Genomic DNA, 17131 nt, shown 5'->3' with positions numbered 1-17131 from the left:
TACCCTGCAACCCTCATCCTGGCCATCTGTCTGAGAAGCACCTGGCACCAGTCTCCAGGGCGACAGGTGACAGGGTATGGCTGCATCAGCATAAACACACTGCTATTCCTGGGACAGCCACTCCAGGGACTAGACGGGCAGCATTTAATTTTAATTTAAAATGAAATTAAAAGCCACACAGATTAATCACGAAAGCAGTATCAGAGCCCTGGTTTTTGAACTCCCAGTACGTGGTTTAAATAGAAAAATTCTTAGACCACCATTGTTGGACATTCAGACACAGACACAAATACACACTCAACTGGTATTTGTACTTATATGATGCAGTATACGGCGTTAATACTTTGTTTAAGAAATTCTGTCACTAACCCAAAGACATAAAAATATCTATCGCGAGTTCAATATTTTATTTTATATGCAGAACATTTAGGAAAGTAATAACAGGAAATATCTTGGTTTCTATGATGACAAAGCTGTGAATATTCTCCGTAATGGACTTTTTGAACATTTCGTAAGATTAAAACTTCAGCTGCTCTTTGCTGACCAGAGATCTAAAAGAGCATTACCCAAAGGACTTTCTGCAGGGCCCTGAACGTTCTGTACCTGCGCTATCTGATGGAACAGCCGCCATCCACGGGGGGCTGCGCAGCACTTAAAGTGCGGCTGGTGAAAATAAATAAAGAAGTAGAAATAGAACTAGTGTGACTGCAGAACTGAATTTTAAACTTTATTTAATTTAAACTAATTTAGATGGAGATAACCACACGTGGCCAGGGGCTCCCATATTGGACAAAAGACTGCAGCAAGTGGGTGTTTTCCTCAACACTGCATATGGTTAACCCGTGGTAAAACGTTAAGATCTCTTATTCTCTCTCTTCCACAGGGACATTCTCAAGCTTATATGTATACAAAAATCACCCAGGGTATCCAAGCCTTATCCGCCAGACATTCTAGAGTTCACTTTGTCTGGGGGAGAGCTTGGCATCAGCATCTTTAAATCTTTCCATGAGATTCTACCGTGCAGCCAGGGTTGAGAACTGCTGGTCTCCGGGCACCTTGCAGCAATGGAACCCTTGATAACCTCCTCTGGGACTAACAGTCAAGTGTGTTCAAACATGAGCACTAAAGCAGAATCTGTACATTAACCAGTGATTTTTAGATCATTTGTTGATTTAGGCTCCTACTGCCACTGATTAGCCAGGCTAATGTGGAATGAATATTCAGGACGCAGGTAGCAGAGCCCATACATGCAGATATTTTAACGGAATGCTGTGTTCATTTTTCAAACAATGGCCACTGCCTGTGACATCAAAATGACGTCACAAATGTGAGCACAGTAAGAACTGCTTAGGGGCAGTCCAACCCAGTAATTCATCCAACTAACAAGAAACTAGCCTTTTAGAGTGGGATTATGTATTAAAGGTGGGAGTAATTTTTAATCTAAGAAAGATAATTATTTAAAACAGTAAGCTGATCATCCCTAATGATGATAATAATGTGTTCATTTTTGAGGGGGAAGTGTTATGATGAAGCAATATCACGTCTCTTTATACATTTTTTCTCATTCATTTAGTTATTTATCTAACATGTATATATTTTTAGGAGCAATGGAGTAAAAACAATAAATATCCATTTAATTCTTCAGCAAGTGTTTACTGAGCACTTAATATGTGTGAGGAACTTTCTAGGAGCTGGCGATACGATGGTGAACAAGATGGAAAAAGTCCTGCTCTCATCCTGGTGGGAGGAGAAATACAGTAAACAAAAAAAGAAATAGGGGCTCTCAGGTGACATCTTGTGCCATGTAGAAAATGACAAGAAGGTGGGTTTTGGGCTTGAACCACTGACCAGGTTTGGGGGATGGAACGAGTTGGGAGGAGGTAGGAGGTGGATAGGAATCAAAGATGCTTTTTTTATGCATAACTTTGAAATGCCTTTTACCCACCCTAGCAGCTCGTGGTAACCACGCCTACAAGTCTGAAATGCTGAGGTCAGGAGGTTCAGAGCCAGAGTTCAAGGGTTATTACACGGCTGATACTGCAGGAAAGCGCAGCTGGAGAAGTGAGAAGAAGGCAGCGAAAGAGACGGAGGAGAGGCCACCGAGAAGGTCCAGGAAAGCAAGGCGTCAAAAGCAAGAGAGCAAGCGCTCCGGAAGGAAAAGCATCGGCTGTCTCAGCCCCCACTGAGCAAGCCATATACAAAAAACGGCCTTCTTAAAAAAGTGGAGGACAGCACACTTTCCTAGAAAACATTTCTCAGCATTACCCTGTGTGTGTGTGTGTGTGTGTGTGTGTGTGTGTGTGTGCGTACGTTTGAGTTTATTGAATACTCTGCGTTTTGCTTGGAGAGAAAAAAGACAACAAACCTAAACTCCCCAAACTTAAGGATTATGAGAAGCTGAGTCAAAAAAAAAAAAAAAGCAACATAGAAAACATCATGTAAACGTGATAAACGTGGCTACACAAGTTACTGAGATATCAGACACTGAGTTTCTAAGTTTCTCCTCTGCCCAATTAGTACTTAATTAGCCAAGATATGATCATATCAAAGAACTTTGAGCTTTTGGGGGGATGACCAAGCAGTTATTCTGATGCTCCTCATGGGCTCATATTCGCTGGAAGTGCTCACGTGTGGGAACACACAAGCAATCTAGTTAGTGCGACTCTGTCGACCATGTCTATGAAAAGAAAATCACTTACTTCTAGGGTCTGCATCAGATTTGGTTTTATCGCGTCTTTCATCAGAACAGTCAAAGCACCTGTCACCCCCTGAAGGAAAGGGAGAAAAAAGCCCACTTATTTAGATTATTGACAAAAGATCGTTCGCACAAGGGTCTCTCAGCCTTTTCTCACCAGCCTACCTCCTACATGGGCATCCCCACCGGCCACCGTCACCTCTGAGCTACAGGTGACACAGTGCTCTTGCCTCTGTCCATCTCTCCTCCACCTGAATGGATGCCAACCCTTCTAAGATGTGATGGGGAAGTAGTAGTCATCGCATTTTTAAAAAAAACCTCCTTTGACGGAAATAAGAGGCTTGCCATACCTTTCAATTTGCAACTATGCACATCATGTTTCATTACCAGAGATTACACTGTTGCCCCAAGAAATCAGGTGAAGAACAAAAACAAGGCTCGTTACACAGAGGGAACGAAGAAAGGGAAAGGGACGTGTCTAAAGGCACCTATTCTGGTTTCCCACCCTCTCTCGACCTCTCATCCCACAGATAACCGAAGGCACTCAGAACACGGTTGCATTGGAAAGGCTCCTCCTTTTCTGTCTCTCGTGCTATGTCTGCCTAGAATGGAGCTGATGCCACTTGTACATAGATTGTGGCTGCTTCCTTCCAATCCTATAATGCTTGAGTTGGGCTCTGTCAAAGCTCCCTATCCCATTCCTGGAAAAGAAGAGGTGGAGGAAGAGACACAGCAGGGATGAAGTCGGAGAGCTACTGGGGAAATTATTTGTGCCAAAGAAGGCCACAAAGGGAAGCTTTTTTAAAAAAAACTCCCTTCCACCTTTTCTAAAGACACTGGGCAAGTATCTTTCAACAGATTAGTCAGTTATGGGAAGGCCATAATACGAGCAAATGCATGTGAACATGGCCCTGAAAAAATAAATGTGGCATGCAACAGATCCTAACAGATAAGGTGGTAGAATCTAGAGACTCTTCAGCTCTCCAAGGTGCATTCGTTTATTACTTTCTCCTTCTACCTCCATCACCAACAATGTTAAGTGTTTCTCTTATATGATCAGTTTCTACTTTTGTATTTTTATAATATTTAATCATTGAAGATTTCTTTAAAAATCAAATTTACTTTCTACTTTATTGCAGAAAATAAACCTTGCAAGAACTGTAACCTTCCTATTATAACTATATAAAGAAATCAGGTACCTTCTGCAAACAAGAAACACAAAAGAAAACTAAAAAGAGTTAACTTTGGGTTATTTTGGTCCAGATCCAAGAGTTTTATCACAAACCAAAGGAGTAACTTTAGGGAAATATTTGTGGATAAAGTTTCAAACTACTCCTGGCACATACTTATTGATACCTAAGGTTAAGAGGATACAGATAAATATTTATACAGAAACTATTATATGCAAGTTTAGAGACAAATGTTGAGATGTCGATCATTTTTAAAAAGCAGTACTTTTACAGCAACCTGGGTTTGAGTTTTCTCTTTAAGCCTTATACTAAGCATTCCATGGGCTGCTGATATAAATGTATCTATTTAATCTACTTGACAAGACTCGAGTCATTCAGATTCATCTCTTCAAAAGAGCCAAAAGGTAACCAAGACATTTTGGCAAAGGTTTCAAATTATATCCCAAGGCCCTGGAATTAATAAAATATTAATTTGCCTGTCTCCTTTTCACAACTGTTTTTCAATCGTCAGCGTGCACATAAGATTCCATTATGGTCCGTGACTCGATACGTGGGAAAGTAAGCTTAAATTTAGAGTAATGGCTGCCTACGTTATACTAAGTACTATGTGCTTATAAACACGTACAAGCAAATGAAATAGCTACACCATTGATGGGGATTAACAGTAAAGCTGGTTATTCAAAAAAGGAAAAAAGAGGGCTTCCCTGGTGGCGCAGTGGTTGAGAGTCCGCCTGCCGATGCAGGGGACATGGGTTCGTGCCCCGGTCCGGGAAGATCCCACACGCCGCGGAGCGGCTGGGCCCGTGAGCCATGGCCACTGGTCCTGCGCGTCCGGAGCCTGTGCTCCGTAACGGGAGAGGCCACAACAGTGAGAGGCCCGCGTACAGCAAAAAAAAAAAAAAAAAAAGGAAAAAAGATTAGCACTCCAAATTACAAAAAGCACTAAGGAAGGTGGTGGTGTGCCGTGAAAGCTTTGTAAGAAGCATCATTCCACGCAACAGAAAGCTACATGAGTAAGAATGATTAAGGCGGAGCTCTGTTTTTATAATGTGAAACCCAAGTCGAAGGCACGAATTTAAACAACCAGGGTGCCCAGGGAGCAGGCTGGAGCCAAAAATGTGCCATTTTTAACTTAACCTTCCCTTCCATGAAGGTGGAGTCACTTCTTATTCCTTGGAAAGGTGATTTGCCCTCAATTTAAAGCCAGCATAGATCACACTTTTTTAAAAAAGCCACAGGCTGCAGGAGGATGACGGCACCCCAGGCAGAGCAGAGATCAGGATTGGAAAGGATCGTGAAAAGCTCACGAAATAGGTTTCATATGCTTTGGTTGCAGTCAGGCACAAGCATGTTATAAATGCCTGTGAGAACATGATGAAGTTGTAAGACAAACGGGATGGTGAGCAGGAAAACGTGTGCAGAAATTCTCTGAATTCCCATTATTACCCAGTGATGTAAGAGGAAGAAAACCTTCTCCTGATCACAAAAGAACAGGGGCAGCGAGCTCTCTGGAGCTTCTGAGATGGACGTACCAAATCACCTGTCGTCACGGGCTGCCCGTTTCTGTCACTGGCCACCACCATTCTGCCCAGCCGCTCCTTCATGTCCGTGAGGCTGTCAGTCAGAGCCAGCACTGCCATGACCTCACTGGCCACGGCGATGTCAAACTGCGCCTGAAAAGGCAAAGCCAAGGTACTGGTCAGCTGCAGCTCCACCTGGATGGCCATTTGCATGGGGATCTGTATTGCAGCAATTCCTGCAGGCCCAGGGTTTAACCCTCGATGGGCCGTTCTCAGAGGCACAAGTTTCCAGCACATGCCCGGTCCTGGGATCGGTGCTCCCTAGGGAGGCCACCCCTTCCTCCATTTGCTGTCTGAGCACGGCCTGGCTGGGCCCCCCGTTACGGGAGCTCACGGGGCTATGAGATTTGCTTCTGTAGCACGTTTCAGCCTCGGAATTATTAATGTGATGATGTGATGGACGCACGGCTCCACCAGCGGACTGTAAGTTCCATGAAGGCAGGGACCATTTGGGGAGGGATTGCTCCTGAGTCCCCAGCTTGGAGGCCTGCGTGTGAAATGCGGGAGGCATTCAATGCATATCAGCAAAATAAAGGAAGAGTCTGCTGCCTACCCCTGCTGTTATTTACGTGTGTCAAGGGGGATGCATGTGTCTGCCCAGCAAAGAGGTAAGCAGCAGATCGTGAAAAAAGAGGGTTCTGAGGCCAGTCTCCCAGACTTAGAGCTCAGCACAGTGGTGAGGAGACCCTCGACTTCTGTCATCCCCCCAGTCACAAGGTGGCATGGAATCAGTTCTGAGCTGTCCACGGAGGCTTGGCCACATCAGATCATGAATTGTCCAGCCATGAATGCTGGAGAGCGGCTACTTCCTGAGAAATGTCCCTGGCCTTCCTATTCCTGCTCCTGGCTCTGATTCCAAGCTGGACACAATCCAACAGGAACCAAAAGAGACACAAGGACCCCGCATATCCTCCCCCTCCGAATTCAGCCACCAGACAAAACCGCTTCATTACACTCCTTCCCAAGGGGCATATGAGCCAGACAAGTTCAGTCTTACATAGAAAATGGCTGTGCCCTGGAGGGATCACCTCAGGAGATATTTTATTGTCCATTTCCGGCACCCACAAGAAAGGAAGTGAAGGAAAGAAGGAGCTTTCTGGCTACTTCCTGGTTGAGATTTCAGCAGTCACTGATTTACTGAAAACACATTACCTGAAAGGCAAATGCACCTATACTCAACTATTACATTCTCAATATAACCCATTCCAAATCTCAGTGGTCTTTCATTGTATGAAATTTAGGGTTTTCTACACCACGGTTCCATTAAAAACAGTACATATGAAAAGTAACTAAAAATGATGAGACTTTTAACCTGAGGCTAGAAATATTCTTAAAATATTAACTGTGTGGGCTTCCCTGGTGGTGCAGTGGTTGAGAATCAGCCTGCCGATGCAGGGGACACGGGTTCGTGCCCCAGTCCGGGAAGATCCCACACGCCGCGGAGCGGCTGGGCCCGTGAGCCATGGCCGCTTAGCCTGCGCGTCCGGAGCCTGTGCTCCGCAACGGGAGAGACCACAACAGTGAGAGGCCCGCGTACCGAAAAAAAAAAAAAAAAAAACTAACTGTGTAAGTGATAAGTGGAATGTATAACACCCATAAGTTCTTCATTTGTAATCGTTACAATTTCAAAATTTTGCATCTCTAGCAACATCAAAATGAAACAAGGATCGATATAAATATAGTTACTCATTTTATGCCTGAATGGTACAGCTAACAGAGGGCTGCTCACTTTTGTTTTGCAAATAAAATATTTCTAAATCACATAAAGGTGTAGATGAGATTATTCTTATTGTTTATCACAGATTTAGACAAAAGACAAAAAGCCATGTTGACAAGGATGCGAATCCCCTTTGACTCTGCAAGTATGGATCTGTTTATCATGTGTATGTTACAGCTTATTTATGATAGCCCAACACTGCAAACACCCTAAGTGTCCATTAACAGCGAAATGGTTGTATCTATTATGGTACATCTACAAGATGTGGTATTATATAGGCATTAAAGAAATGATGATATAGGGAATTCCCTGGCGGTACAGTGATTTGGACTCCGCACGTTCACTGCCAAGGGCCCGGGTTCGATTCCTGGTTGGGGAACTAAGATCCCACAAGCTGTGTGGTCCCACAAACCAAAAAAGATGATATAGATCTACATTTACTGACATAAAAAGATGTTCTCAATAGTTTTAAGATTAAAAAAAGCAGTTAAACCTCTTAGATATAATCCCTTCTTACTTAATAATATGTATGCATAAAGCAATATAGAACATAACCTTGGACAAGTCACTTAACACAATATGGCAACTTTTCTCATTTGCAAACCAGATTTACAAACTAAATGTGCTCACGTATGTAATGGGCCTACCAATAAAAGGCACAAAATAGGCATTCAGATCACAGCAATTGTTAATCCTGCATCTCTCTAGTGCCAAGATAGAGTACAAAAATACGCAGAGAAAATGTGAAGGAACTTCCTTACTATTCCTCTTCTGAAATCAGAAGTCACTGATTTCAGAAGGTGAACAGCTTTCCAGCTTCCATGTTATGTGTTTTTACACATATAAACACGTATGCTGGCTTTTTCTTAACATAAACTGGATTACGCTACACTCATTTTAGTCCAAATTCTTTTAACATGTGTTCTTTTTCTTTTCCAAGATTTGATTTTATTATTTTTTTGAATTTTATTTTATTTTTTATACAGCAGGTTCTTATTAGTTATCTATTTTATGCATATCAGTGTATACATGTCAATCCCAATCTCCCAGTTCATCCCATCACCCCCGCCACCACCACCACTTTCCCCCCATGGTGTCCATACGTTTGTATGGACAAACCTTCAATTTCACAATCTGTATGAGAGCTCTATGTCACTCCCCCGATATACACTTTATCATTTTCAATGGCTACCTGTTTCTGTTGTGCAAAAGGATACACCAAATATATGTAATCACCCCTAACGATGAACACTGGATTGCTTCCAATGTTCACCATTACAAAAAATGCTGCAATTAGTATCCTATATATAGATTTTTTTTTTGTACCTGAGTAACTATTCCCCCCTTTTTAAGAAAAATCTGTAGTCCTGAAGTTAGAACTGTTCTGACATTTCAAATTTTAAATACTGACAAACTATCATCCAAAAGGCTTTACAATTTATATTCTCACTAATACTGTATAAAAGTCTCTATTTCTTTGCATCCTCACTAACGGTTAATATTAATTTATTTATGTTTTAATGAGCTCATAGATAAGTCTTATTATCTTCTACTTATCCTATCCATTTCTTTAGTCTAGATTTATTGAACACCTACTACTCCTATGTAACAAAGTCCTATGCACTGAGAATACAGCAGTGAACAAAACATACCAAAACCCCTGCCCTTATGAAACTCACATCTTAGTGGGGGAAGGCAGGAAATAAACAAATAAGTAAGGATAGCAGGGAAAGAAAGAGGGAGTTTGGGGACAGGCAGGTGCAGTTTTAAAGAAGGTGACCAGTGAAGGCCTTACTGAGAGCAGTATTTGAGTATTAATTTATGGAAATTCTTTTTATGCTTGGCACTTTAACCCGTTGTTAAATTTATACTGCGAATAACCTCTCCCAGACTCTTACTGGTCTTTTCCTGATTTTGTAAATCATTTTTCCATATGGAAGATTTTAATTTTTATTTATGTCAAAATTATCTATTCGTTAGAGTTTCTGCTTTTTATGTCAGTGCCAATTCTACTAGGCCAAACTACTGTGTTTGACTTATGCCAGCTTATTTTGTATTTTCTGTTCCAAATTTTTTTTTCTTTCTACTCAAGGATTCTAGATTGAAAATCCTGTTCCTTCAGAACTCCAAATCGGTTTTCCCAGTGTCACCTTGCATTCAGTGCTGTCAATGAGAAGTCTGATGACAATCTGAATCTTACTCCTTTGTGACTCATCAAGACTTTTTTCCTCTCTGGCAGCTCTTTGGAATTTTTTTTTTTACCCTTAGCGTTGTGAAATTTCAACATTATGTGTCTGGGTGTAAGTCTACTTCATTTATGCCGCTCAGCACTTGTTAAGTCTTTTAATATGAAAATTCTAAATTTTCCTTAGAGTCAATAAATTCCCTTTTTATTATTTCCTCAAATACATTCTTCCCTACATTCTCTGTTACTTTCACCGGTAACTTGAGATGAGTATTAGAACTTCTCGGTGTGTCTCGTATGTCTCTTGATTTTTCCTTTATATTTTCTATGGTTTTCCTTTTGGTAGTATGTTCTGAGAGAGTTTCTTAGATTGAACTTTCCTCTCTCATTCAGTTAACCCTATTCTTATTCAATCTACTAACTGGATTTTTACTTTGACACTACAGTTTTATTTCCAAGATTTTAACCCATTTTTTTTCCACAACAGCTAATTCTCAATCCTTGTAGGACAGTTCCCTTAAGCCTCTGAGAATACTGATGGTAATCTCTTCAAAGTCCCCCCCCACCCCGCCACCATCTGATCTGCAATCTTGTCTAGGGCACCTAAGCTTCCCTTTACTGCGTCTGGTGTCCATGTTCATGATATGTGCTTTCCTTTAATACAGACGATTCCTGGCTTTGATGCTCCCTTTTCCTTGTCTGGGGACCTGATTTCTGACAACCTCACCCTGTCTCTAGACATTCAAGAGAGTAGGACATAGGACATGCTGCTCCTTGGCTTCCCGTCCTGCAGTCTCTCACAGGATTAGTCCTGAGGTTGCCCACTGTGCAAATGACAGAAGGCTGCCCTCTCCTAAGTGTCACAATATACTGCTTTTCCTTGCACCAGATGCTTTTCACTGCCAGCCAGGAAGCACGGTACACAAGCGAATCTGTGACTTTGATGTGAGCCGCCCCCCACGGCTGGGCCCCAAGGCTGAGACCAATGTACCACTGGCTGTGTCTCAACACAGGTGTCCCAGGAAGGTGCCTGTGCACCAGTTTTTTTGGGAGCTGTCCCCATCCCTCTCCTGTATCTGAGAAGTAGGGTATCTAATGCCTTTGAATTTAGCGACCCCCTCCAATACTTCCACCATATCTTGGTTTGTGCTTTTCTCCACCCATCCAATTCCATCTTCCTATCTTTCAGAAGCTTCCCCAAAGAGTATGGCCATGACTCCGGTTTTCTAGAAAGGATGCTGACTATTTGAAATCTGTGTGTGCAAGTTTCAGGATTTGGAGGAGGGATGGAATAGGGGCTTAGCTTGTCTTCTCAATTCAATCCTCATATTCACTTTTTAAAATTTAATTTTTTTAAGTTGAAGTATAGTTGATTTACAATGTTGTGTTAATTTCTGCTGTACAGCAAAGTGATTCAGTTTTATACACACACACACACACACACACACACATTCTTTTTTATATTCTTTTCCATTATGGTTTCTCACAGGGTATGGAATATAGTTCCCTGTGCTATAGCGTAGGACCTTGTTGTTCAGATTCACTTTTTAATTCAAATATTTCAAAAGATCCAAAAGTCTATTTGGTATGAGGACTGAATACTATAGTAAAAGTGATTCTTTTTAGGTTAATAAAAACTTAACAATGTAAAGGCCATAAATCTAAAAGTGTCTTAAGCTATAAAGTTTACTACAAAAAATAATAATTTAGAGGCCTGCTAGGCCTGGCTGAAAAATCATAGAATGAATTTATATTCACTAAGCACCATCACCCCATCCTGGAGACCTATTAAAATGAAGGTGGACATCATAATCTATCTTCTACATTTTCTGGATTTGGGTAATAAGACATTATCCTTAACAACTTCTCAGGCTACTAAGCCAAATAACTGGGTGTTTGTTCTTTGGTTTATGAAACGTGAGTAATGTGTCTGAGATTTTCATTTTTCATTTGTTATGCAGATATAGTACGAACTGGGTGGGTTCGTACTATTTTATATCTAATGTATAAAATACGTTAGAATGTATATTCAAGGGACACCCTGAATGGCTCTTACCAGGAACACAACTAAAATCACACAGAAAAAGGGTGGCAAAATAATATTGGAGACTTTCTGTCTCCTGATGATTTCCCAGTCCTGCTGAGGGACTGGAAGAAACACCTTGACTCATCAGGGGCCCACTGGTTACTGTGGGCGGAAGAACAAGAAGAGAAATGTGGAGAACCAGCTTCTGGGCCGCTTTAAGTGCAAGAGCAGAGTCCTCCCTGGAGAAAACACCACCTACCTGCCGAGAAAAGCCCTTCTCTGTGTTTCCCTGCCCGATGGTTATTTTTCGTAGAAATCGGTCATTTGTATCCATGACTGGAAAAGAAGAGAACAGAGCATCAACGAGCAGGGACTGGCTGCCCAGTGTGTGTCTGGCATTATTCTGGGTGTTGCAGAGGCAGCAGAGAGCAAGAGCTAAGGTTTGGCTTCCCTGAGCTGATGATCCCGTGGGAGGATCACAGAAAGGGGTCAAATAAACTAGGGATCACCCAGCTAGGAAACCAAGGAGGGGATATGACGGCGTGTGTCGGGAAGGGGTCTGGGGTGGGGTGCCGTTTTGAACAGGCAGTAAGGAAAAGCATTTCTGAAGGAGTGTCCTTTTTACACTGAAACCTGAGGCACAAGAAGAAGCCAATTAAGTCTCTCTGAAGGTTAAACACTGAACGAACATCTGACCCACCACTTCCAGGTATATATCCAATGGAACCGGAAGTGGTTATTGCATACCCATGATCACAGCAGCATTATTCACAGCAGCCAAGAGGTGGAGACAGCAAAGTGTCCGCTGACCAATGAATAGATAAACAAAATGTGGTATAGACACACAATGGAATGTTGTATAGCCATAAAATGAGTGAACGTTTGATATATTATGATACAACATAGGCGGACGTTGAAAACATTATGCATGATGAAATAAACCAGATACGGTATGATTCCACTTGTATGGGGGTCTTAGAATAGGCAAATTTATAGAGACAGAGAGTAGAATGGTGACTACCAGGGGCTGAGGGGAGGTGAGGACTTATTATTGAGGGAGTGTCGAGGATGATGAAAAGGTTTGGGGTGTAGTTAGCGGGGATGGTGTAGCCATCCCAAGCCTTGGCCTATATGCCATTCGTGGTATATATTTAATGCCATGAATTGCACACTTATGAATGACTAAGATGATATGCTATGTATATTTTACCATATAAAAAACCCCCAAATAAATAAAGTAGTATATGTGGGGGGAGAAGTCAATGATGATTCGAGTAAGTATCAATTCTCTTTACTCTCTTCACTGGCCTGTATGAACTGCACCGATTTACATTTTGTTTGTGAAAACCACATCTACCATGCCAGAAAGTAAAGCCAGAAGGACACAGACTTCACTAATAATTTATACTGCATCAAACAGCAAGCCGTCACTGACAACTTAGATCCAATTGACTAAATGTTTAATATGGCTCTGACCGAAACGGTGGCGGGAATTGTGTATTTGGGGACTACAAGCATCTGTAGGATGAAATTGTGAACGTTTTCTTCCACACACAAGGCACGGACAGACCTGCCAGCCTCGCCCGCCTCTGCTGCTCCCTGACTCGCCGCCGGCCTCTTTCTCTACATACAGTACTCTCCTCTCGGGACTTCCCTGGGGGCGCCGTGGTTAAGAATCTGCCTGCCAATGTAGGGGACACGGGTTCGATCCCTGGTCTGGGAAGATCCCACATGCCGCGGAGCAACTAAGCCCGGGGGCCGACACAACTACTGAGCCCACATGCCACAACTACTGAAGCCCGTGCGCCTAGAGCCCGTGCTCCGCAACAAGAGAAGCCACCGCAATGAGAAGCGTGCGCGCCACAACTAGAGAAAGCCCACACACAGCAACGAAGACCCAACGCAGCCAAAGAAAACTCCCAAAATCAAAAACAAACAAACCCTCTCCTTTCTCACACATACATATATACATTCATATTACCGCACACTCATACAGGCACCCAGGCAACCCTCCTCAAGCACACAGAAACCTCTCTATGACTTTAAGGCATAAGCAGAGGGCATACAGAGAACGGAATGCCTCTCACTATTACCACTAGCTAGTACTTTATTCCCAAGACCAATGGTGCAGAATCATATAAAGTAAAAATAATTCCTACTCTCATGTGTAGTATACACAGTCTTAATGTGATCTTTTTATTGGTATTTCAGCTGGTTTTTATTTAGCAAAGAAAACACAAACAAGAACCGCCCCCCCCAAAAGAAGCCTTAGTAAGATCCGCTATAATCAGTGGCATCGGAAGGCCACCTGTGCGTTTATCAGCACAGCCCCGGCAGAACAGGGTGTCTCACCAGGCTTTTGATGTCCACGGAAAGACGTGTGAGATGACAGTGATACATGAAAGAAATGTGAAGATCAAATTCTGATACACAAGAAAGGTGGATAACAGAAAGTAACGCTAAGTTAGTATGCGGAATTCCTGCCCTCTAAGTGACAGAGGTGAAGATGGAATGAGAAACATACTTATTCATTTCAGGGCTATTTACTGAGGGCCAATTTTGTGGCAGGTCCTGTGAGAGCTGTACAGGGATACAAAGATGGACAAGACATCATTCTCTGATGGAAGGCACTCACTGGCAAGGGGAGAGATGGAGAGTGCAGGTAGGCGTGGAGGGGGGACCCCGCAGAGGGGAGAGATCTGGTTTTTCACTCTTTGCCCTAGACGGTCCCTTTAGGACTACACCGCTCTGTTTTGAGGAGCATCCAGAGTGTTCCTAGTGGCTTGTTAAAACAACCAGCACCAGCTCAGGGACCGGGAAATACAGGGTAGGGCATCGAGGCTAGGCCCACTACTTTGGCTTCGGCAGAAGTGCACTGATTCCCTGCAAGGCTGTAGGGGACTGCTGGGAACTAGTAACTGGATGTCAGTTCCCTGGAGACTGAGGCTTCTTGGTCTTCGGTCTAAGGGCCTGTGAGGCCCCAGGGGTTCTGATACTCAGAAAAGCAGGGTTCACATCCTTCGAGGAACAATAAAATGACGTGATGTCCACTGTTTCTTCTGCTTATACTATGTGTTTCTGGAATACTCTATCGACTCCCAGTTCCACCCTGTTACCACGCACTTATGAGGCCTTCAAGCTAGTGACGGGAAGCATAGGAGAAAACAACCCCGAGTTAAATTTCTTACAAAGGATAAAAGGGAAGAGGCGAGCATTCAATATGCGACATCTATGGTCTCAGAAGAGTTTTTTAGCCCCATGTGGTCACTGAGTGTCCCCTCTGTAGTTATCAAATTATAAAAGCATCTAATCTCACCCAAAGGCCATACTCTTTCTAGCTCTAAGCCAATACTGTCTTTAAAAAAAAGAACAACAACAAAGAAACCTTACTTTTTATTTATTTATTTTTGCGGTGCGCGGGCCTCTCACTGCTGTGGCCTCTCCCGCCGCGGAGCACAGGCTCCAGACGCGCAGGCTCAGCGGCCATGGCTCATGGGCCCAGCCGCTCCGCGGCATGTGGGATCTTCCCGGACCGGGGCACGAACCCGTGTCCCCTGCATCGGCAGGCGGACTCCCAACCACAGCGCCACCAGGGAAGCCCCGAAAACTTACTATTAAATGACCTCAATCTATTTGATGGAGAGTCCTATTTCTTATATTAATGCATGGGAATAAGAGCCAAACTAGCTATCAAACGTCATTCCAAACTCCTCTGACCTAGGTGGCTTGTCTATAGCAATAATTAGCACTTTAGTGCCCTAAACAATAATACAATTCTAGTATTTATCTGGAGTAATTTTTTAACGTTATCACTCGCATTAAAAGTGATTTGCAACTATGGTATGCTTCAGTCCTTTCATGCTTCTTGGGGAGAAAGCAATCTGCAAGGTGGCCCTGGGTACATATGAGGGATTGTGTAGCCTTTCTTTTTCTAAGACCCACTTAGAAATGGGTGGCCCCATTTCTGGTGGTTGCCTCAGCTGGAGCCACAATGCAGATGCGGAAGAGCGCCCCTTGTGTAAAAATTCCTTTTTTAGCATATCCCCATGCTAGGTTTAAAATACACTGATTTCCAGGGCTTCCCTGGTGGTACAGTGGTTAAGAATCTGCCTGCCAATGCAGGGGACACGGGTTCGATCCCTGGTCTAGGAATATCCCACATGCCTCAGAGCAACTAAGCCTGTGCACCACACCACTGAGCCTGCACTCTAGAGACTGTGAGCCACAACTACTGAAGCCCGTGCGCCTAGAGCCCATGCTCCGCAACAAGAGAAGCCACCGCGATGAGAAGCCGACACACCACAATGAAGAGTAGCCCCTGCTCGCTGCAACTAGAGAAAGCCTGCGCGCAGCAACGAAGACCCAATGCAGACAAAAATAAATAAATTAAACAAATTAATTAAAAAAAAAATACCGATTTCCACCTGCATTAATTTTTTGTTCACAAAAATGTTTTAAAGAGTAACACAAACTCACAAATGCCTTGAAAAAGCTGACTATGCATTTCAGATATAATGGTATAGTAATAATTAATCCTAGTTATAAAAAAAAAGTTAGGACTTCCCTGGTGGCGCAGTGGTTAAGAGTCCACCTGCCAATGCAGGGGACACCGGTTCGAGCCCTGCTCCAGGAAGATCCCACATGACGCGGAGCAACGAAGTCCGTGCGCCGCAACTACTTAGCCTGTGGTCTACTGTCCACGAGCCACAACTACTGAGCCGGCATGCCTAGAGCCTGTGCTCCGCAACAAGAGAAGCCACCGCAACTACAAGCTCGTAAGAAACCGCAACAAACAGTAGCCCCTGCTCGCTGCAACTAGAGAAAGCCCCTGCACAGAAATGAAGACCCAATGCAGCCAAAAAAAAAAAAGGTAGTAGACTTCCCAATAAAATGCTGAACATATTCATATCGGTAATTAAAAATGATGTTGGGGGCTTCCCAGACGGCGCAGTGGTTGAGAGTCCGCCTGCCGACGCAGGGGACACGGGGTTCGTGCCCCGGTCCAGGAAGATCCCACATGCCGTGGAGCGGCTGAGCCCGTGAGCCTTGGCCACTGAGCCTGCACGTCTGGAGCCTGTGCTCCGCAACGGGAGAGGCCACGACAGTGAGAGGCCCGCGTACCACAAAAAAAAAAAAAAAAGATCAGAGCAGAAACAAATGAAATAGAAACAAAGAAAACAATAGCAAAGATCAATAAAACTAAAAGCTGGTTCTTTGAGAAAATAAACAAAATTAATAAACCATTAGCCAGACTCATCAAGAAAAAGAGGGAGAGGACTCAAGTCAATAAAATTAGACATGAAAAAGAAGTTACAAAGACACCGCAGAAATACAAAGCATCCTAAGAGACTGCTACCAGCAACTCTATGCCAATAAAATGGACAACCTGGAAGAAATGGACAAATTCTTAGAAAGGTATAACCTCTCCAGACTGAACCAGGAAGAAATAGAAAATATGAACAGACCAATCACAAGTAATGAAACTGAAACTGTGATTAAAAATCTTCCAACAAACAAAAGTCCAGGACCAGGTGGCTTCACAGGTGAATTCTATCAAACATTTAGAGAAGAACTAAACACCCATCCTTCTCAAACTCTTCCAAAAATTGCAGAGGAAAGAACACTCCCAAACTGATTCTATGAGGTCACCATCACCCTGATACCAAAACCAGACAAAGATACTACAAAAACAGAAAATTAGAGACCAATATCACTGATGAATAGAGATGCAAAAATCC

General features: G+C 43.1%; 1 protein-coding gene across 6 annotated transcripts in view; it reads right to left on the bottom strand.

Annotated features, from left to right (window-relative positions):
- The window catches only part of MTHFD1L (methylenetetrahydrofolate dehydrogenase (NADP+ dependent) 1 like), a 225912-nt gene that overhangs the window by 144050 nt on the left and 64731 nt on the right, over positions 1–17131 (bottom strand). For all 6 annotated transcript variants that reach the window (XR_016395253.1, XR_016395255.1, XR_016395254.1 and 3 more), the window contains 3 exons: positions 11653–11729; positions 5418–5558; positions 2700–2768 (listed from right to left, as the gene is read on the bottom strand). Coding sequence is in view for 3 of the 6 variants with exons in the window: in XM_022559240.2 (XP_022414948.2) it covers positions 2700–2768; positions 5418–5558; positions 11653–11729 (287 nt within the window). In the remaining 3 variants the exon portion in view is untranslated. The remainder of the gene's footprint in view (positions 1–2699; positions 2769–5417; positions 5559–11652; positions 11730–17131) is intronic.

The sequence above is a fragment of the Delphinapterus leucas genome, chromosome 12, assembly GCF_059928025.1.
Source record: "Delphinapterus leucas isolate spDelLeu-1000000601 "Yukka" chromosome 12, BTC_Dleu_Yukka2, whole genome shotgun sequence".
NCBI lineage: Eukaryota > Metazoa > Chordata > Mammalia > Artiodactyla > Monodontidae > Delphinapterus > Delphinapterus leucas.
Note: the sequence above shows the minus strand (reverse complement) of the source record. Positions and strands in the feature narration are given on the sequence as shown.